The sequence below is a fragment of the Adiantum capillus-veneris genome, chromosome 3 (assembly GCF_014529385.1).
Source record: "Adiantum capillus-veneris isolate H3 chromosome 3, ASM1452938v2, whole genome shotgun sequence".
NCBI lineage: Eukaryota > Viridiplantae > Streptophyta > Polypodiopsida > Polypodiales > Pteridaceae > Adiantum > Adiantum capillus-veneris.
In genome coordinates this window covers 164,470,160-164,494,254 of record NC_140933.1, presented here as the reverse complement: position 1 = coordinate 164,494,254, position 24,095 = coordinate 164,470,160, and the positions used below count along the sequence as shown (strand labels likewise).

The 24,095-nt window shown below is 42.8% G+C and overlaps 1 protein-coding gene across 1 annotated transcript; it reads right to left on the bottom strand.

Moving 5' to 3' along the window:
* Positions 1-4,022: 4,022 nt before the first annotated feature.
* On the bottom strand, positions 4,023-5,908 carry LOC147462106 (uncharacterized). Its single transcript, XM_086502610.1, has one exon. It carries the CDS (start codon positions 5,887-5,889, stop codon positions 4,300-4,302), a length of 1,590 nt encoding a protein of 529 aa, XP_086358736.1. The 5' UTR covers positions 5,890-5,908; the 3' UTR covers positions 4,023-4,299.
* Positions 5,909-24,095: the final 18,187 nt, after the last annotated feature.

The window sequence follows — 24,095 nt, the reverse complement described above, 5'->3', positions numbered from 1 at the left end:
TGTAAAATGTTCAGTCGGAAGAGAAATCCTGGCTTGATTTGGTACTTCACTCACATGTATTCATATGGTACAGGAGCTCTAGAGGTTCCCAATGTGGACGCTTTTCCAAAAAGCCTAAGGCATACAAAATAAGCACACACGTCAAAAATTGAATCAATGTGGAGAACACTTTGGGGGTCAAACAAAGGAAATAATTCGGGCAATGATTCATGCAATTCCTTTTATTCTAGCTTAACTACAAGGTCTTCTAGGTATAGATTGTAGTCAGCCCTCGAACATGAAATACTTTGCTCTCGTGATTAAACAGCTTAATTGAACAGAGAGAATTGAGAAGCTTGCCCATGGTATTAATAGTTGACCTCTAATGCCTTTCGATCGTTAAATTAGCGACCCTAGACTTGTTTATTTTTTTTACCTTTACAAGTGCTTATGTGTTTGATTATATTATAGTTTAATGTTTACTGTTGAAAAATTGTTTAATATTTTGTTACCAATCAATCTATTTGCATATTCATTGCATATGCTTTTAATTATATATGTTCTATGAGAATGCAATTATTGTGCCATTTTTGGTTGATTTTGTAGTGTTTGAAGAAAGTTAAAGACATTCAATCTCAGATGCTCTTCCACCTTGACGAACGGGTTTCACCTCACTAGCTTCTGAGGACAGAATCTACATCAAGAAGGGGGGCATGTTAACCACTTACGGACACCCTATCATCTTTGACAGACGCATTATCACTTTATTTGAGTCATGGACCGGGCTTGTGATCCTATAGGTGTGTAGGTGATTGTCGATGAGAGATGCACCATTGATCTCATTTTTACATTATCTTTGCTACTATGACCGGCCACTGTGAGTGTCCATGTGTGAATGGGTCAGATTTAATAATAGGTCCATTTTGACTTAAAATCCTCATTTTGGAGGTGCATGCTAAAGAAGTTCTCTTGATCTACCTCTATCTTCTTCTCCATCGTGTCCTTACAAGTGTGTATGTATGTGTGTATGCTTGAGAGAGAGAGAGAGAGAGAGAGAGAGAGAGAGAGAGAGAGAGGGTGATCGAGCATTGTGTCAGTATCGACGGTGGCGAGGCGGTTGAGCATGACGGAGGCTCCCTCTTCTTCGCGGTACAGATCCTTCACGACGACAAGCGTAGAGTGGTGAGTGACACACCATTGGCCCCTTTGAGCTTACAGTCTGGTTGTGTGCTTACAGCCATTCGTGGCTTGCACACAGTGTTCGGCAAGTCCCCAACCTCTGACACGTACGATAAGAACTCACAATAAATAAGGACACAAATAAATCTCTTCGAATTTTAGGTTAAAATATGAAGAATTATCGGTATTTACATAGAAACTTGCAAAATTTATTGATTTTCTTCAAGGCAAGCTTGGAATGACGCCTAGCCGGCTAAAAATACATTAAACTCTTTTTTTTTTGTGAGCACATGTTTCCAACAGACCCAAAATGGAAGGGCAAGAGAGTTACTGAAAAGGTAGATGCTCAGTACATCCTCGCTCACTCTCTTACCACCTCGACCACAAGCTATGTACAAAGAGGGGTGCACCTATCAAAAATCTATTACACCCTTGCATGGGACACCAGCACGAGAGAGCGAGAGAGAGAGAGAGAGAGAGAGAGAGAGAGAGAGAGAGAGAGAGAGATTCCTTGGCAAACTAGCAGCCTTCCAAAAGCAACTACATACCATTTCAAGGAAAAAGGGAGTTAGGCATGCTTTATCTAACTGGCACTCGCTACTTCAGCTTTCAAACACTCCATAAAATAGAAGAGTGTCAGTATTAGAGTTTGTACCCATGTCAGCCTTGCAAGGGAAAGATTATGCAAAGCCAAATATGAAGTATCCTAATATGCATTGATACAGTCTTGATTATGGCTCAAGGACCTAAGGTTGTGAACAACAAAAGAGGGTGAAACTATTGTGTTGGATTGAGATGGTTACACCATTGGCTATTGAGGTCGTATTTTGAGCTCGAAATAAAGCAAAGGGTGGTTCATTTGAGGGAAACCAGTATTTGAGAATGTGGCTTTGGACTCATGAGCTTAGGTGGTGTGTACAAAATTATATCACCATTAGAACTTGGATATCCAAATAATGAGTTCAGCAATTTTCTCCAGGCAGAGGCTCTTGCATTTGTGCTACATAAGACATTGCATTATAACATAGAACTCCTGAAGATTTCTTTCATATAGAGGCATGGATTGCTTAAAGGATTGTTTATCTTGAAAATTTCTTCCACATAAAGATATCAAAGCCGTGTAATTGAGCATATCCTTACTAGAGAAGATACCAACAAGGATCAATTGTCAAAATTGTCTTACACAAAAGAGAAGAAGAACATAATTTTTATTGATGAGAATAGATATCAAAGGTCTACTTAACAATCTTGATCTCAAGATATGATGAGAGAGAGAGAGAGAGAGAATTGTCATCTTCTTGAAGTGATCCACTCTCTCTTTAAGTGTACATACGAACACTTATACACACCTACAAATATAGGTGTGTGTGTGTGTGTGTGTGTGTGTGACACCCAATGGGCCATGCTTTTCTTGGACACAGCAATGCGAAGGTCACACTAGTACAATTTTTGAGAACAATGCAACCTCTTGAAACATGTGCTTTAAAGAAGTGTCCCAAATTTGTGCCATTTTTAAAAAATTCTAAAATATGTCTTTAAAGAGGATTTCAACTGTTCACACAGATAAAAAGGTCCAATCAATCGGCATTCTTAAAATTTTAAAATAAAAGAGAAATCTAGTCATGTTGCAATAAAATGAAAGGATCCAACACAGATAAAAAGGTCCAATCAATCGGCATTCTTAAAATTTTAAAATAAAAGAGAAATCTAGTCATGTTGCAATAAAATGAAAGGATCCAATTGGCAAACAAAAACCTGAGGAAGATTTTAACTCTTCAATTGGAAAACAAGGTGAGGAGTCACGAAGGCCTGCTGAAATTAAGGGGGGACAAGAGTTATCGAGGGTGAGTGCTTACATTTACATGTCATTTTTGTTGTGTTTTATTATAAAATTATATTGTCCATATACACACATAACTACAAAGTAGAGGTTTCAAACAGGCCTATCGACTGGTCTGACCCCCATCGATGCCTTTGGCGACAGATTGCGGATATGGAAAATGCACCTTCCCTTTGTCCCGAGTCTCCCCTCCCCCACAACACATCCAAATGCACATACATCTACATAGAGGTGAAAAGGTCAACAAATAGTGAGGGTTAAATTTGTGTAGTTGTAGAAAGAAAATGGATGTTTTTCCATGGCCTTCAAAGAGAACAAGTGATAAATCACAAGGCCCGCCACCAAGAAGATGAGACTATAGTAAAACTTTGGGAAAATTATTAAAATACCCCTCTTACTTGTGGAAATTTCCAAATTACCCTTCAAATTTCAAACATTCCCGAAATATCCTTGTATCTATTTTGGTTGGATAGTTCAAGATTTTGGTTGGACAATTAAGATCCGTTTTTGAGTGTTTAGCATGCAATTTAAGTTGTCACAAATTACGTCACAAAAAAAAAGCAATCATGTCTAAAAATAATGAAGCAATTCATGTCCAAAACCTACATAACCAACCCAAATTCTAGTTTTCGCATCTTGTATGACAGACAATCTCGATATCTTTTGAGAGAAAACATGAGATTGTCACCTACTCATTGTCACTCTTAACTTTCTCATGAGTACTCTCTACATCACTCACCAATCAAACATTTTTATTTTATTTTTTATTTTTTTAATATACACATGAGATTTTTCGCTAATAAAAAGAGAACACATCACTATGGCTTTAGTCTTTCAACCCACTTAAACAACAAAGTGAATGGATCACATTGGGATTTTAAAACAAAATAACAAGAAAAGTAAAATAAAAACAATAAAAGAAAAAGAAGTAAAATTAAAACAATAAAATAAAAAAACTTCATTACAAACAAAAAAAAAATATTATCTTTATACCGTGAGCGTTGTGTAACCTTTAAATGGAGAGTAGGTAGAATATCTTGTGTAGATTCTATATAAAGAATTGAAAGAAGAGCCAGTAGTTGTACCCATGTCTTGCCCTCTAATCTTGGATCTTGGTTTACAAAAGGTAGAAGAGCAGGCTGTACCCATGTCTACTCCTTGAAGCTTGGTTTACAAAAGTTCTAAATCGTGAAACTTTACAAAAGTTCTGGACACATGACACAAGGCGAAATTTGAATTTGATTGATATCTGGAGATTCGAGAAAAGGGAAAGTGAGCACTACCTAGTACCTACTAATAACCTAGACTTCAATTGATAAGGAGTTGACCAGGGTAGACGTGTGCCTCGTGCTTAGATCTTGTGCCCAAAATGGGGGTCGAATGGGGGCATCTTCGTTAATGGTAGGGTACTGGGTGGTGTAGAGCTGAGGCTGGCGATTTTGGAGCAATTCGAGCATACTGACCTCCGATCCGAACCAATAGTCGTCGGACGTGGGTTTGATGGCGGAAATGACACAGGGATCGCAGACAATGCCCATGATGAGCAAGAGGTAGGCTGCCTGGACCCTCAGCCGGTGGCGCTTGGCGCCGGCCGCCAGCGCCCTCAATTTGGGCACCAGCCTGGTCCCGGGATCAGTAAAAGGTGCAGGCGGCTGCTGCTCGTTGGCGCTCAGCCGCTCGTAAAACGAAACCAGCGATCGCACGATAGCAAGAGAGCGCGATGAGTCGGGGTCGACGAGATCCACAAGGCGGTCCGCCAAGGGCGTTCCCCGCGTAGTGTGCGTACTCTGAATGAGACGCACCCCCTCGGACCTCAATGCTAGAACCCCTACGCTGCTGGCGGCCGCCCAGCCCACCTGTCCGGTCCCCACCCTGTCCGCCAGCTTGGTCAGCAGTTCCTCCGGCATGGCCAGCTTCCCTTCCACCCCCACCCCCCACGCCTGGTCCGCCCAGAAACCCACCACGTTCGCCGCCGCCAGCCGCAGGAACGCATCCTCTGCATCTAAGCAAACCAGTAGAAAATCCGCTCCCGACCTGTGGGCATACAGGTACTGGATCAGCTCCTTATGATTCCTCGCTACCGCCTCCGCCTGCACATTCCGCGCAAACTCGCCCGCCAGCATGTTGTATGCAAAGCGCAAGAATTCGAATCCGTCTGCTTGCACCACCCCCACGCTCATCGCATTCTCCAGTACTTTGTCGAAATACCTCCACACGCTCTGCTCCGAGCTGCTGCTCTTGCTGCTAAGCGCCTGAGCGGCCATCGCAGAGCAGGCCAGATGCGTAATTGCCACCACAGAGTTCATGCTCACCAGGCTGTAGAAAATGAGGAGGGACACCTGCAAGTTTTTGGTGTCTTCGGAGTTAGGGACGAGTAGGGAGAAGCGGAAGAGAGCCAAAAGCGGGATAAGCAAGCTGGGGGAGATGAAGAGCAGCTGGACGACGGGCGAGGCGAGGCGGACGCTGTGGGCGCGGAGGTAGTGGGCGTCCTGAGCGTGATGGAAGAGGCGGGGATCCTGGCTGAGGTGGGCGAGGGCGCGCGTGAGCAGGCGCGAGGTCGCGGAGGCGGAGGCCAGTCGCCCGGCTTCGAGCAGCAGCAGCGAGGCAACGAAGGCGAAGTCTCGGCGGTTAAGAGAGGAGGCAAAGGCCCCCAGTAGCACCACCGTGGCCCATGGGAGGTTGCACATGGCCAGAAAGCGAGAGAAGGCGTGCAGCAGGGCTATGGTGCGCGCCCACCGCCGAGCTCTTCCCAGCTTCTGTTCGTAATCCGCCATTACCGGCGCCCGCGCCGGCCTTCCTGCACTTTCCACACTCGCCGGCCCTCCACCTCCACCTCCACCCGCTCTGGTTTGCATCTCCATGACTGTGTGTACGACTCCGCGAATCCGCATGGAAACAAAAAGGTTTGAAGCGCTTTGCAACTTGCAAGTTGCTGCACGCAACCAAGTTGTATACTCATTTTTTTCGTACGGACAACTAGAGTCAACAATCACCGATCCTATCAACACGCGCTTTCAATCAAACTTCGGCTCCCCAGGCAGTCTTCCGATCTTGGGTGAACTAAGGGTGAACTCGGGGCAAAAATGGTGCCTTGACTCGCAGGGTTGAAAATTGCAACCCTTCTCGCCCTTCCTTTGCTACTAGCCCTGCACACTCCAGGCAAATTTATAATAGCCCTTCCTAAGGAAGGACAGGTTGTTCGATTGGCTCTGCCCCAAGAAAGGACATATTTTTGCAAGGCCTTCCTAGGGAAGGGCAACCTTTCAAAATGCCCTGCCCATATTAATCATGTCAATGCTTGGCATTGGGACTTTTGGACTTGCACATAGAGGATGTTCTATGGACTTTGAGAGTCACTAATGAGTATAGAATGTGATTTTGAAGGCTGATCAAGCATGCATTGCCATGCACCTTAAAAAAAGTTAAGATATACTTCTTAATATAGGGAATTTCAAGTATGCTTTTTAATATAGGGAATTTTAACGCGTTGGGCAGACTGTAGAGGACAGAAAGCTTGAAGTTTGAACTTGAGAGTTGAACGTTCAATTGCTTGCGAGTTTTCTAATGAAGGCATCAAGCTTGAGTGACGAGTCTCGTCACTTGTCTCTCTCATCTACGAACTGTTGACACAAAGCTTCTATATCCAAGTTCCAACTGAGATGAGGAGGTTTGAGAGATGCCATGTAATCAAGGCTAGTGGATTGGTAAAAGAGAGAAGGTAAGTACACTAGCGATTAACTCAAAGCATGGTTGAATAATGCCTTATTGAAGGAAATTACGGAGAGAGTAAAGATTAAGCACTCTTGATGCTCCCCAATTTGATTTGATATGCAAAATATTTTAAAGTTGTTCTCAGATATTGATTGATCTTACAAGGGCTCAGACTCACGATCAACTACAAGCTCCAGATTCCAGAATTGCCTAGCGCTCTCCCATTATCCATGAACTGCAATGCTCCCCTCCCCTCGAGAGTCCCTTGGGAAACCTCTAGGTTGTGAGTTCAGACGACTCCAGAGTCTACGATTGCAAAGGTCCTTCAAGCCTCAAGGCTCCTTCACAAATCATGATTCACATAGTGCTAGCCTCGTGGTCTGTTAGGCATGCTCCCAAAGCCTATTTATATGAACCCGTACTTATCACTTCATCATGTTTAAGATGGCACCATGTATGATGATTAGGATGCTACAATTTATGTTGCTATATAATATTATAAGGATCTATTTTTTTGCCATTGGTGATTCTTAGGGGACGAGAACGACTTAGAGCGAACTTGGAAGCTGGAAGTTTGAAGAGATGTCTCTCCTAGCTTCACAGAGAGAATAGTGATAGGCAATAACTTCATGAGCTCAACGATGGAAGGTCTGTAACTTGGGAGGAGACTCTTCATGGTTACAGTTCTAGCAAAGGGCACATCCCAACAAAAATCAAGATATATGATCTCGTCACCGTAGTTGCATTGAAAGACATTTCAACTTCCAAGTATTTGCATGTTCCATTTACAACTTACTACTTCTTGCTCATTGTGTATCTTGTAGAAAATGATTTTTAGTACTGCTACACAATGTTTTTAAAGTGCACCCTTTCTCATGGTACTTTAGAATTTTCTTTACAAGTTACAATTGTTCAAAAAACACATGTGAAAAAACTAGATTTTGGTAATGATTTGATCGGAAGGGCAGGGAAAATTTTGCTCTTCATTTTGAAGGTCAAAATGCCAAACAACCCTTCCCATGGGATGGGCACTCTTGAAAATTTCCCTTCCCTAGGATGGGTAAGGGTGCCCTGCAATTTTCAGGCCTGGCCCCGAGTTCACTTGCTCCGCGGGGTGTGGGTCGAACCCGGGACCTCTCTGTTGCCACACGAATGTCTTACCACCACGCTACCGCGTGTCGTTACCCCTGTTGACATGGCACATGATCACATCCTAGTTTATACGTCCCTAAATTCACCCTTAGTTCGCCCACCCCTAGTTCACTACATGATCCGACGGCTAAGATTAAAGCCGCCTCACCTCCCCAAAATTGGGCCCTAGATCCCCTCCGAGCCATATAGCCGTGCCATATAGTGACCAGGCTCCCCAATGCCCATAGACCCTCTGAAGGTGCTTGAAAAAAGAAATCCGTGCTTCATAGGCCTCCACAAAAGCGAAGGCCCTTCACCTAAAATGTCTCATAGAAAATGTAAGGGTACTTCAACCACCCCTACACTTGAGAAACGCTTTTATAACTTGGTATAGAAGGTCAACAAGTCAAAGAAAAAGGAAAAATTTCTTGGTGCAAACGACTAGGGTAGAGGAGCCAGTAGGGGGACGGGTAACTTGGGGAGCTTGAATCTCTCTCCTCCGAGCACATTTTTTTGCGCTGAGTAGCTCAATTTAATCGCCTTTTCACAAGCTTTCAGGAAAAATAATTTGGGATTGGTCGGGTTTTGAGAGTCGGTAGAGTCACGGCGCGTTTTTCAGAATCAAGTGTATCAAAAATCGGAATGAATAAGAACACCAATGGGGGCCAAAAGAGGTAAAATGCAGCCACGACATCTTGAACCCACGCTCTGGCCAATGAGAAGGCTTTATTTCAAATGAACTAGCCGTTTCAACTCCACTTTTTTGTGCTTCTTTTGGTCCCCAAACATATTAAAATTACAGGTTCATGTGTCTTTTCTCTGGGGGCCGTACCACAACTGGCCCCTCTACCCTAGGAACTTGTTGTTGAAAGGCTTATGGACGCACCAAGGAACTTTCATAGGGTCCTTTTCATTTCAAAGGGCGCTTTTCTTAAAGCTTGATTTAGTGGGTTTATGGGGGAGCCAAGCTATAAGACTAAAGGCCACTGGGTCTTTAGAAGGCCTCGTTCGAGGACAATGGATATGTGTAATTTAAGTCCTCAAAGGACTGCCTTTTCATCGAAACGTACTTACACTCTTTTCGTATGAAGCGTATGAACGAAATTAAACACACTCCAAAAATGCGTGGATCAAGACCTCCCCTCCATTTGAACCCACCACTTGAGTTGTAGCAACATAGAGCTAACCACATAAGCACATGCGTTTTGTTGTCCCCAAATCGGCCACTTTAAAATCGGACGGTCGAGTTTACCTCACATCCAATGCATGCAATTGCCAGCCATAGATCTCATCATGGGGTCTTCATTAAAGACCCCATGTCCTTTAGTGTTGAGGCAAGCCAAGGGTCAAGGCCCAACTTCCAAGAGTGTCACGTGTATGGGTGTGTGTGTGTGTGTGTATTTATATTCAAATGCGTGTGTGTGTGTGTGTGTGTGTGTGTGTGTGTGTGTGTGTGTGTGTGTGTGTGTTTTGTAGTATTAAACTTATAGTTATACATAAAAGTTCAAAAGAAAGTTGTCTTCAGTCAGAGGAGAGAGATTAGCACAAAAATGACTTCGTTTTACATTCATTTTTGTACATCAAAGTAAAAATGAAGTATCGTTCTAGTGCTTTTATACATGAGATAGTTTGAAAAAATGGTTTTAAAGTAGAGGAGGTCAGGTTCAGCTAAGCCAAAAAGATCATAAGTAAAGATAGAATTCTCATTTGCATCCATATTAACAAGACAACAGATTCGCTAACCTTGAATACGTATTACAGGTGTTAATAAACCTATCAGTTTTTATCAATGTCCTACTTAAAAACTTTCTAACTTAAACCTACTATCCTTTTAAAGTATCAAATAGTGCAAAGTACTTAGGAGACTAACAACACATCAAAGAGTAAGTATATAATCCAAAAGAAGTGTACATCCATATGTTTTGATACTGATCATAAGGCCACTACCCCTTCTGATCCAAGTGTCAAAAGTTCCCCTTGATTTTGAAGTGTATTCATTGTGATCAGAAGGCCACCACCTCTTCTGATCCAAGCGTCAAAAAGATCCCCTTTAAAAAAATTTATGTATTCAAAATATGATGTAACTTTGTGATTTTTAAACCGGATAAGTTATGTCTCTTTCTCACTGCGAAAAAATATATATTTTATTGTTATGTGGATCAGAAGGTCATCACCCCATTCTGATTCAAGTGGTAAACCAACTATCAATTAAATTAAGTCTATTAAAGTTTGTTTTGAGTAGTCATTCATTATGGTCTTGGACTATCCAGTTATCAACTTAAAGCCATATGTTAAAATGTCAAGATGTCAATATTTTCAAGTAAAGTCTCGACAAAAGTCATTAGTTCATTTCTCAAAAATCTCAAGTGATGCTAACTCAATAGTACAAAAGGCAACAAAGAGCCAGTAGTTCGGCAAAGAATAGGCTGGGAAAATAGCTCGACAAAAAACCTTATGAGTCAAAAGTCCAGTAACAGTCAGAGTCAAAACTATATATCAGTCAAGACTACAGCCAACAAAAATTACTAAGTTTCCAACCTAAAGTATAGGTCAAATTCCACCAAGACCCTATCATGTCTTGAAGACCCCTTTCAAGAGCCAGAAGACCATCAAAATTGGGTATACTTTGAAAGGCACATTAATATATTTTTGGCCAAAATTTCAGCAATCTACAGCCACTTGTTTGGAAAGTCAAAGCACATGGCCTTTGTTAATCTTAACCGAGTCAGTTTTATGACCATAGCTAGAGTATCAGCCACTCAATATGGGTAAGTCAAATTCTCCCAAAAAAATTAGATGCATAGATCACAACTAAATACAATGAATATGGAATTAGAAATTTCTAAGGAAGATGTAATCCACGCCAGTCAGCCATCCAAGGTTTAGATACTTAGCAAAAGTCTTAGGATCCAGGTATAACAGAATTCATCAACCAGTCATGTATAAAAAGAAAAGGCTAGGCCAAGCTTCTCCAAAACACCAGATATGAGTTTAGGAACCTCCGAAGTATAAAACTAGTAAAGCTTCTCCAAAATCAAAAAAGCTTCGCCAAAATCCAAGTAAATCAATAACCAAATGGTTTCAAACTAGTATTAGAAAAATTTCTTTTAGAGCTAACGTAAAACGGCTTGGTTTAAGTAGGTTTTTACAGAAAGTATCACACAAAGAGAGATTAAAACACTGAAGTGACAAGCCTTGTGAAAATTGTAACATCTCTGCAAAGTCACTCCACTCATTTGACAACTGAAATTTTAACCTTTCAACCATAGGCATGTCATCCACTTCCCAAAAGTTTAAGCAACAGTTTAGTCCAGGGATCATCCACATTTGAGGTAAAACATATACCATTTTGTCAGTTCAGCTATATGCCAATAACTGTCATAACCATCAGGTTTTGTGACCATCAAGTAGACCATCATGAAATCATAAATAAATAATTATCCAGATTATGCATAGTAGTTTGACAAAGTAATTTAAATAATTAGCCAAGCCAAGAAGAGACCTTATCAAAAACTCAGTGAAAAACTAGCAACAACCAGCATTAAACAATCTAATAATACACTCAGTCAGGTTTGGGAGCTCGAACGATTCATTTTAAGTATGGCATATAGTTTTTTGTGATTCAACAATCCAAAAGATGTTTCTTCCAACTACTATTTAGAAAGACCCCATCCTCCGAAGCCTTAGCATTAAGCAAGTTAGGTATACATTTCATACTTTGTAAAATTAGTTTTGACTTGGTTTTTGAGGTCATTAAGTAAACCTTCAAGTTACGGCTATTGCTTTAGACATGATTTATGAGTGCTGCTACATTCCTAAATATGCCTAAGTCGGGATTCATTCAAACATAACACACACACACACACAAAAATATGCCCCCAAGTCAGGATTTTTTAAACCAAATTAGTTTAATATTTTTGCAACACTCAGCACCTAGTAAGACATTATGATAACTTATTGTCATCCAAAAGATAGCTGAGCAATCACCTTCCACAATATCACCAGATTTACAACAATAAATTACAACAGTTGGTATAATCAATCAACCAAGTCTGAGAAGAGAACCTATGAGGCAATGACCATCATCATCATCACCATGTTGCAATAGTTAAACCCTCAAAGAAGCCATCTTCATGCACTCTAACTTGAAATATTTTTTAAAGAAAATAAAATAGTAAAAAAAGACTAAGTGAGGGTATAAAAAACCCTCACCTTGGTTAAATAGGCAACCCATCAGCCAGTGGAGACCACCTCAACAACTTTGAGGCCAACAAGGAAATAGTCATTGCTAGCAGGAGGAACCTCAAAGTCTACACGGAATCCAATAAGAGAATCCATATTTCACCATGGTATGTAAGAGTATGTAGATGATGTGGTCAGAGTGCGCGTGTGTGGAGTGTGCAAGACAGGGAAGGAGTATGCAAGAGATGGAAGGACAAGGAGGAAGGGGATGAAGCACAGCATAGTGGGTTAGTGGAGAGGAAAGTGAGAGAGTTGTCAACTCTCTCACTTTCTCTCTCTATATTCATTAGGAAGAAAAATGTAAGTAAGGGTGGTTTCCCAAGGCCACCTGGCCTACACCCAACAACCTCCCACTTGAAGGTCATGGTGGCCAATAGTGGCATCAATATAGTTAGTCTATACAAAGTTGATGAAGCATTGCCTAGGCTTCATCCTACACCCATAAGTTCTATGCAATGTGTAAATCACTCCGAGACTAGGCTCTTCGTGAGAGCATCTGCAGGGTTGTCGTCAGTATGAACCTCGATGCGCTTGCTGGCCAATGCATCTCGTATGACATGGTATTTAACCTCTATGTGTTTCGTCTTTGAGTGAAACACCGGATTCTTTGCCAAATCAATGGCACTCTGACTATCACAATGCAGTATTGGAACCTCGTGAATGCCCAAATCTCCCACCCATATGGCTTCCTTGCTTGCTTCAGACGCAGCAACATATTATGTCTCAGTGGTAGATAAAGACGTGTAGTCTTGGAGACACGATCGCCAAGAGATAGCTGCTCCAGCAAACATGAACACATAGCCAAATGTGGATCTTCTACGATCCACACAACTCGCATAGTCCGCATCCGTGTAACCTACAATAGATGCATCGTTGTTTCCAAAGCGTAAACACTTGCTAGTTGTACCCTTCAAATATTTGAGGATTTTCTTCACTGCTTCCCCATGCTTCTTGCTAGCTTTTGCCATGTTCCTACTAACCACTCCCACTGCATGTGTAATGTCTGGTCTTGTGGCTACCATAGTGTACATCAAACTGCCAACAGCGAATATGGCACTTTTGCCATTTCCTCTTTCTCAGCAACTGTTTTGGGAGAATCTTCCTTTGCTAAGTTTGGAGTATGCTTGCATTGGGGTACTCAGTGACTCCCCCCCCCGCATACGAAAACGTTGCAAGACTTTGTGGATGTAATTTTCTTGAGATAATTCAAGAATTCCACGTTGCTTGTCTCTCTTGATTTTCATACCAAGAAAATGATTGGCATTTCCCAAATCTTTCATGGAAGACTTCTTAGCATCTTTTTTTTTGATTGATTGATCTCATCAATTGATTTGCCTGCAAGATAAGCATATCATCTAGATACAAGATTAAGATTATTAAAGAACCATCATTCAAACTTTTGTGTATAAGCAGTGATCCTCTTGACTTCTTATGTAGCCTTGAGACTGTAAGAAATTGTCGAATTTTTGATACCACTACCTTGAACCTTGATTGAGGCCATAGAGTGCCTTATTAAGTCTACAAACCAATTATGCCCTCGTTGGCTTTTGGGTTTCACATACAAAGCCCTCTGGTTGTTTCATGTAGACATCTTTATCTAGATCCCCGTGAAGAAATGTTGCGTTCACGTCCATTTGGACAAGTTCCATGTCCTGGATAGCAACCAAGCCAAGCACAATGCAAAGTGTAGTCATCTTGACTACTGGAGAAAAAATCTCATTGAAATTCACACCTTTTTGCTGCTTGAAACCATTGGCAACTAGACGACCCTTGTACCTAGGTTCGGGATCTTCTGTTGTATACTTCTTCTTGTATACCCACTTGCAAGGTAAATCATTTTTTCCTTTTGGTAATTCAACAAAATCCATGTCCCATTAGCCACAATCAAATTGTATTCTGATTGCATAGCCTACTCTCGCTTAACGCTATCGTCCATTTGTATAGCTTCTTTGTAGCAGGCTGGCTCTCCACTATCAGTGACCAAAATGTGGTGTATTCCCGACTCAAACCGCTCGAGCGCATGTGATACTCTTACAGAGTGTATCAGTGCCTAACCGCTGGACTCTGCTCTCTCCAGAGCAATAGTAGTATCTTGCACTTGAGGAGTAGGTGAAACACTACTGAACTGAGTTGGTTCGGAGGCTATATCCTCAAAATAAACACGTCTATACTCAACTTCTTTAATGGGCTGCTTGTGCATTTTTTATCATTGAAAATCATGTGTGAGCTACGAATGACTTTGTTGGATTCTAGGTGCCAGAGACGATAGCCCATCTCTCCATTTGCACCATAGCCAATAAAAATACATTTGTGTGACCTGGGATCTAGCTTGCAACGAAGTTCTTTGGGCACATGCGCATATGCCTCACATCCAAATACACATAAATGCTCATAGCTTGGTGTTTCCCCAGTTCATAATTCCTCTTGAATTTTGAAATTCAACAAAAAAACTAGGTGACCTGTTGATGATGCTATCAGAACAGCTTCCCCCTAAAACTCTGGAGTAGGCTTTGCCATAGACATCATAGAGATAACTCACTCTTGAATCGTGCGATTCATTCTTTCAGCTATCCCATTTGGAGCAGTTGTGTATGGAGCAGTAAACTGCAGATGAATGCCTCTTTGATTGCAAAAATCCTTGAACTCCGTGGAGATGTATTCTCCACCATTGTCCGTGCGGAAATTTTTGATCTTTTTTCCTGATTGGTTCTCAACCATGGTGAGGAATTTTTGGAACGTAGAAAAGACCTCTTTCTTAAGGAGATACACCCACACTTTTCTAGTAGAATCTTCTATGAACGTGAGAAAGTAGTTGGCCCTCCCTAGAGTTTTATGTGGCATTGGACAACACAAATCATTGTGCTCTAAGTTAGAGGTTTGCCTAGTGTCTTATTCAATGGCGAAGATGTCAACCTAGTTTGGTTTCCGTATAGACAATGCTCACACAATGGAAAGTCCGTGTAATCTAACATAGGTAAGTAGCCAAAATGCTGAAGTGTTTTCATTCCCTTTTGGCTAATATTCCCTACCCGGCTATGCCACAACTCAGTAGACAGCAGCTTGGCAACATAGATAGAGTGTTCGTTGACACTCGAAACAAACATAGAGTACAAGGATCCATTTTTCCGACCTTTCATCATGACAAGGTTGTTCTTGTGGTGTCGAGGGATTTGTATTCGAAACGTGAGCCGGGAAGGCACCGGGCCCCTAGCTGTGAGAGGTGCGAGAAAAAGAGGTGCAGCAGACACAATTAACAGGAACATCTTAAAACAGAGAGTTTGGCTTAAGCCCAATAAACAACAGTATCCCTGCTTAATCAAATGTTAATGGAAACGTTTAATCACTTTACAAAGTTTAACCTGTCTTAATCCATGTGCTAATCAAGACAATCAGTAAAGAACTGCCTTGGACTGTCTTCTGCCTTCAACTTCCAAAACCTTGGGTGGTCCAATCCAGTTTATGGTTATCGGATTAATTCTGGGTTAACGGCTTGGGGATTATGGCTTGGAGAGCTTAAGATTATGTCTTAGGTGAGATTAGGATTAGGCTTGGGTTAAGAGTTTGTGATTAGACACGGCTTAAGGAAGCTTCATGAAATCCATCTTAGCCTGGCTTGGCTTCAGTGGGCTCATGATAAACCGAATTAGGCTTGAGTAATGAGATTATAATTAATAAAATCAAATTTTGGCTTAGTTTGGCTTAAGACTGAGGCTTTGGCTTAGGGAATTCGAGCTTAGGCTTTGCTTGAGTAATCAGTTTAGGATTAGGCTTGGTTTAGCATAGGAAAGGTTAAATGAAAACGAGTTTAGGCTTAGCTTGGCTTAAGAGCTTATGATAATCCGATGAGAGAGCTTAAGAATATGAGCTTAGGAAATAAATATCGGCTTAATTGCTTGCTTAAGAGCTTTTTATGAAATCCTACTTATGGCTTGCTCTTAGAGAGCACTCAAAAAGAAGAGGAGAGATGAAAAAAACACCCGAGTGTGTGCTCAATGAAATGTGCGAGCGAGAGCGCGTGTTTGTGTGTGTGCAGCAATGGAGGAGAGAGGAGACCTTGTGTTTGTAGGGGCTGAAACTCACTCTCTCCATGTGAGCCCCCTTATTCTATTATGTACATAATGAATAAGTATAGTGGGCGGGCACCTGGCCTAAACGGCCACATGGGGCTTTACCCCAACAACCTCCCACGTAAAGGCCAATGTGGTCGTGAAAGAGAAAAGAAAAGCGTACAAAACCTATACAAGTCCATCACAAGTATGACCTCAGCCAACGTCCACTGGCTCACTGAATCTGTGTGCATCCAACTCTAATTGTAGAGGAAGTATAGAGCGATCGACACCATACTCCTCACCAAAGCCGCACACATCCTGTAGGTATCTCACCATACGCTGCAAAGTACCCTATGCTCAAGGCCAATGTCAGTCACTTCATGACTAACTGCTCCCACTGCAAATACACCTACTACAAATGCAATCTCGGGTCTCAAGATGAGTATCTCGTACATGAGACTCCCGAACGCTGATGCAATCCTAGCAATATCTGCCAATCTGGCCGTCTCAGTCAAATTTGGCTCAGAACTCCACTCATGGAAATCACTCTGACACCCGAACTCCGATCCCTGGAATCCATCCTCGTGTCCATCGCATGTCACATGCGCACTAAGAGCATCTGTCTGTCCTGAACCCTGTGTGGTAAGAGCAATGCCTAGCTCTAACTCACATACATCAGCCTCTGGCCTAAGCATATTGCCTAAGCATATCCATGAATGTCTGAATCACAGTTGAATCCTCAGCACTCAAGCCATCCATATCCGTCATCGTATCCACAAATGACATGCCCTGTTGCACAACTATCTGCACAATTGGCTCAACATGCTCACAAACTGGAGCATCATGCAACCTATCCGCAAAGGAGACATGCCTCATCTCTCTGCATAGCTACGTACTCACAAAAACTGTGTCGTCTCGCACATGACGTACTCTCATCGCAGGAGAGAAGAGGAAGGAGAAGAGCACACAACACACAGATATGGGTGGGGAGACTCAAAGAGTGAGCAGTCCCCTATACACTTACGCTATGTATAAGGTATACAAGTTAGTGGGCGCCCAGACTCTGGGCGCCCGGGCAAGGCATAGGTGCCTGTACCCCAACAACCTCCCACTTAAAGGCGACTGTGCCTTTAAGCAAGGGAACCTAGTCTAAAGACTACAAAAGGCGAGAGAAAATCTCTCCCAACCGATGCCCACTGGCTGGCTATGATCATCTGCATCCGGCTGTCCTGCTCTCGTGTAAGTCCATACATCACCAGACGTACCACACACGTACTGCAAGTATGTACGCAATACCTGCATATCTCCCTCGTGCACTATGTCATCATCAGTCAACAAATGACTGACAACCCCACTGTAGTTGCGATATCCGGTCTCAAGATCAACATCTCATACATGAGACCACCGAATTCCGATGCAATGCTAGCAAGCCCTGCTAGCTCTACGGAGCATGCATCAATATATATATCCCTGGCAATAGGCATCTGGCTGACAAAACATGTCAGCCACATTCCTCTCCTGACTGTCCGCAAAAGACGCATCAACATGTCGTGCAACCTCGGAGAAAACCAGCTGCTCTAGATGTCTGCTGGAAGACATATCCTACACAACTATATCCCCATGCTCACTGTCGAGCATAGAAAGGAATGATTGCATAATCGCTGACGTCTCAGCCTCCTCTACAATCATTCATTGCAAACATGACCACTCAATCTGTCGTGACTCACTAGAGCTCTCATGCTCTAACTCCTTATGCATAGACACTTGCACAACTTCCTCCTGTTGTGACTCACTAGAGCAAGACCGCTCTACCTGTCTATCCTGCATAGAAGTATCTCCCACAACTGACTCTCTGCTTTGCTCATTCACTAGCAAAGCATGCATGTCTGACTTTGTCACCCCTCTGTGTGACTGCTCAAGTCGTGCCCCAACTGTGTGCACAACAAGCTCACTACTCTACGCTCCATGCAAAGCACCCTGCAACCCATGAGGAAAAGAGACTATCCGGGTCTCTCGCTCTTTGTATGGATGTAACAAGATTGAGACTCGACCATCTCGCACCAGTACTACGTGCAATGGGTACCATGTGCCAACTCTAGCACCTCTCGCAATCACTAGCGAACCCAAATGCAATGCAAAAGATCTCTCAAGCAGAGATACCCGACATCCACTATCCCTGAGCTGACCAAAACGGAGATCAAACTCATCGTCAAATCTGGCACATGACACACATCCCTGAGCACGTATGATGCACCACTCGGTAATGACAGTCTCACATCTCCTGAACCAGAAGTCTCATGCATTGACCCATCTGCCAATCGTACACTACCATGCACTCTGCTAGAATAGCTAATGAACCAGTCACGATACGGAGTGACATGAAAAGTAGCGTCTCTGTCTAGCACCCACTGCAAAAGAAGTGCACTATCCTCAGACATCAAAAAATCAGGAGTAATACAGGAAGCAAATGTGACCTCACTGTCACTAGGGTACTCAGACTCTGTATCTGATCTTGCAAAACTGTCAAGTCAATGGAGCCTATAGCATCTACTGCATCCTTGAGACTAGCCTGTCTCTTGTGATGTCTCATACGACAAAAGCATCGCCGTCTAATGTGCCTTGTGTGACCACAATGCCAACATCTCAAGTGTCGACACGAACGAGAACGCCGTCTCTCATGAGTCATTGTCCTAGACTCAAAAATCTCACACATATTGACTACTATAAGTGAATGTAAAAAATAACCAAGAGCTGTAACTCTACTCTACGTACGGTAGCAATGAAATGCACTCAACTAATCCAAAAGAAGCAACCTGCAACAAGAAAATGCTCTCCGAAAAAGAGCTCACCAGCACCTACAATGCTCATGCGAATCCACGCATAAAATCTCTCGCAATAGTGTAACCACATTGTGCTCCACAAATGGCAATGATACAATCCCAATTGCCAAGTGTACGAGGCTCCTGTAGAGTGAACCAAGCTCCTGTATGGCTGTAAAATATGGCTGCAAATCAGCCCCCAAACAGCCCCAAAATTCAACTCTTAAACAGCTGCATAAACAAGTCACAAACGTGTCCCCGATCAGCCTGCAAACTGAGCCATACATGGACACCTACAAAGAGGAAACAATGGCTGAAACTTCAGCGCCTAAATAAGCCCTCAAACGTGCCTGTAAACTTGTAAACCTGTATAGCTGAAACCTGTTGAAAAACCTCAAGCCATTGGTGCTCGAATCCGGCTACCTAGCTCGTAGCCACACAAGCATACATCACAACATTCACTCCTGTGAGTGTGCCAAGATAACTGTACGCCTGTCAAACCATGAGCTAATCACCAAGCCCACACTCTGCGGTATCGATGCATACATGCACTAAGCTCCCACCTGCAGAGAACACCGCACGTAATCACTGAGTGCAATCGCAATCACAACCTGGATCGCATTAACTTATGCGCATAAAACTCCTGGGAAAATTTCGTCAGAGTTTCGACGCACAATGGCTATCAACACAAAATAACCATTGTCTTGCAAGCTCAATACAATGAGCAATCAATGCGCATCAAACTACACTCAACATACATGCATAAGCTCTGCAAACCTGTGTCCAACAAATGCTCACAAAGAGTACCACAGGTGACCATACATATCATCCACAACCAACCTCTGCACTTGCTCACAAGATCTATTGCTCACCACATAAGCATACATAGAGCATTACCCGCTCAAAGACCATGTATGCAAGCCACAACACTGCAGAAGAACCACTCAACTGCAAACTGGCAACACCTGTGGGAGTACTAGACTCAACCTGTACCTGGGAGTCAAAACCGATCTTGTAACACTTGCAAATGCTCACAATCGAGCAAATCAAACCAATCCACCTCATATGTGCCTGCTACCTGCAGTGTGCACGGGTAAGCTGTTTGCAGCAAAGAACACAACAGAGCCCAAAATTGTCCTGAAAAACAGTCTCTGTGTTTTTAATTTCAGACCCACCTGCACTCCGAATCAAAAAATGATTCCTTCTATAAAGTCGTAGAGCTTGAAGCCAGCTCCGTTTTGAACCAAAAAGTTTTGGAATCAGAGCTTTGTAGCTCAAGTTATGAGCAAAACAATAAACTGAACGACTTTCTGCTGTGCTTCTTTGAGCTCATAGAAAGGATCAAACTCACTTCCCACCTCGATGCGTGAGCTGAATGTATCAATCTCACAATGCTTCCATGTCTATGGAAGCTCCAAACTCCAATCTGTCGCCGATGTAGCCGTTGCAAAGCTTGCCGAAAAGAGGAAAAATGTTGTACACAATGGGCTGATCTGTAGAGGAACTGTGGACTGATCTGTGAGCACTAGGAAGCTCCTGAGAGCTCTCCTGCAAGCCTCTGTATGGCTGTCCACAAGCTTCCTCTATTTCTTTGCTCAGATCTATGACCTCTCTGCCATAGCCGACGACTTCATCGCGAAGCCGTCCATCTACGCTCTCACACCTGTCGCTCTGATACCAGTTGAAGTGCGCGAGCGAGAGTGTGTGTTTGTGTGTGTGTGTGTGTAGCAATGGAGGAGAGAGGAGAAGAGGAGACCTTGTGTTTGCAGGGGCTGAAACTCACTCTCTACATGTGAGACCCCTTATTCTATTATGTACATAATGAATAATTGGGTGGACACTTGGCCTAACCGGCCACATGGGGCTTTACCCCAACACTCAAGAGAGCCCCTTCCTCCTTTTATCGCTTGCATGGTTTTTCCCCTTCTAAATAAGGGCCTACCCATTAGCGATGTCGCTAATGGGTACCCTTCCTATGACATGGCACGGCAGATTTGGACTTGCACGAAAATCGGCACGAGTGGTGCCGAAAATCTGCGCGAGGAGATTCTAAGCGACTTCCGTTTCTACGGCGAGGACATCTGAGCCTGTCTCTGCAACTGCGAGCTCCTTTCGTCTTCCTTGCTGCCTGCACTGCTGTCGCCACACCCTCCATTTCCTTTTTCTTCACATTCCCATTAAAACCCTTTAAATTCACGTGGGCAGCCGACCTTAGTTCTTGGGCGGCCTTTTGATTAAAGCTATACCTTATGAGAGCACTATTTTTGGCATACATATCGGCCAAGCTTGCCCATTGGTGGCCATAGTTTGCTTAAGGGCACCATATTTGGTATACATTTCGGCCAAGGCACTGCCAAGCTTCTCCAGTGGGCGGCCACGACCATTGTAAGGGATTACATGCCAGCCAAGCAAAGCCGCTCATGACTTCAATTCCCAACATTTCCGACTATAAGCAATATCACCTTGAATTATGTTGCCCGTTCTGGTGCTTTGAATGGCATCATAGCTTCCAAGATGCAAGTATTAGTGTCTTTCAAGGCTAGGCATTAGATATATTATAAAAAATGCTTCCGCATCGGCCCACATTTGGCATACATGTCGGGCACCGCACTACATTAAGCCAGATAAATGTGACTGATCAAGGCGACCAGGGCGGTTCGGAACGGGCCCCCGACGATACTTAAAGTGGCCATATCTTGCCAATCGAAACCCCGATTGACAAATTGGAAAGACCGACATGCTCCTGGAAGTGAGCACTTTGGACCCATGCATTCCTTTCATCTTTGACCTTTTATCAGCAGGTGCTCAATCCGGTACGGATCTGCTACTGACTCAACTTAAAACTGTCATAACTTCTTATCCGTAGCTCCAATTGACGAGCCGTAAAGAGAGACATGTAGAGCCCTTCAAGTACTTCAACTTTGATTAATAAAATCCCAGCTATGACCACTTCAAGCATACTCATTGTTTAGCATTACCAAGACATCTTTTGGCCCTTAGAGCCCCATCTGGTACACTTTTAGCTTAAAAACTGACTTGTTGGAAAGCCCTTATAACTGCTGAATAATTAAGTAGAATTCAAATACACCTGATTGGCATCCCTTTGCTCATTTTCTTGTCATGGAAGCGAAGCGGCACGACATCCACCCCCTCTAAACCTGCACAGCCTCTGGTATGTGCCAGTTGCACTTAATCAGCTTTATTCAAATCATCATCAGACATATCATCTGATGTATACATAACATGATCCTCTGGAGGTGGATCTGAATGGGAATCTTCAAGAACAATCTCGCCTTCTCGCTTCTTGAATAGCTTGATCCTTTTTCCTACAATAGGCACCTTGAGCATAGTGCCATCTAGTTCACATAATTGGTATGCCTCATTATCAAAAACATGTTGCACCACATATGGTCCAAACCACCGTTTAACCATTTTCCGCATAGCAGTATATTGGTTCTCCAAGCTACTGTCATAGACAAGTACCCAGTTACCATCTTTGATAGCATGTGGTCGTAGTTTGTGCTTTTTATCAAATGCTGATTTATTCTTGAATCTTGTTTCTTTAAGATTCTCTTTAGCCTGTTCAATATCCTCTTGACGCCTCTTAAGCTGGCGAATACATAGAGCAAGCAAGTCTTCAGTAGACATACCTTCTTCCCATGGCACTATGGTCCAAGTCATAACTGCTTCCTCTATAGGAATAATGGGTTTTTTCCCATGCATCAATTCAAACAGTATAAATCCTGTAACTGAACTGTGTGTAGTGCAATCAGCCCATAAAGCAAATGGCAAGAGTTTAGGCCAATCACCAATATGTCCTTCACACGCCTTCGCTAAAGCTTTAACAATAGGTGGATGTCCTCTTTCACTTTTCCCGTTACCTTCTGGATTATATGTTGTAGTGAGAGCGAGTTTAATGCTCATACGAGCAAAAAACTCCCTGAGCTTCATCTACATCCAGCTCTCCTCTATCTGTAGTAATTCTGCCAACACATCCATACTTGGAGATAACATCTTCAAGCAAGAACTTGCATAGTGAACTGGTAGCTTTGGTACGCAAAACTCTCCCTTCCACCTGATTAGTAAGATCTTCTCTGGCGGCAAGAACAATATATCTCATCTGCCACACTCCTACTGGCATTGTAATAAGGTCCACCACCCACTTGTAGTGCATAGCCAGTGGATAGGTGGGATGCAATCCATCTCTATGTCGCACATTAAAGTACTGTTGACATATTGAGCATGTTTCCACAAATTGAACCACATCTTTGTACATACCTCTCCACCAATACCGGTCTTTAATCTTGACAAAGGTTGCCAAGACTCCTTTGCGTCCAGCCCATTAGACTTTCATGAAACTCTTTGATCACCTGCTGTTGAGTTGCTTTGTCACAAATAATTCATTGTGGTACCCCTCTTGGGCGCTTCGGTTGCTTCCATAATTGTCCATCTTTCAGGAAATAGCGATAGGCCTTTTTCCTGATCTTCTTGAAATCATGGTCACTCCATCCTTCTTGTCTAGTGAGATTACTTAGGTAGCGTCCAATCATAATCCACTCTCCATCATAAAACTCTTCAGAAAATACTTCAAAAACATGAGCAATATCTCCACAATTGGCATGTAGATAAGAAGATGTGTAGAGCTTCAAGCCAACATCATCACTCGTGGTCAACATCTCTTCTTCATCTTCAAATTTGGCTCTTGATAACATATCTGCAACAGGGTTATCTCTACCTGCAATATGACAAAATTCAAGGTTAAGAGACTTAATATAGGCTATCCATCGTAGCATGGCAATGTCTGGAGTAGAGCAGTTTGCGATCATCCCTATCAGTGGTAAGCAATCTATTTCTACCACAATAGAAGCTCCAATAAAGTATTCTTTATCAGTCCTTAGAGCAGTAGCAACGCCCCAAAGTTCCCTCTTAACCTGTGGATAACCTCGTTGACGAGCATTGAGCACCTTGGCTCCAAATCTCACTGCATACCTGTGTCCTTCAGTATCATCTTGACCTATAGCCCATCCAATACCTGTCGGGCTAGTGTCAACTGTTAAAATAATTAGCCTGTCGCATTTATAATCAAATTTCCTCAAGGTCGAAACCTCAAGAAGAATCTTTAATTTCTTGATAGCTTGTGTGTGA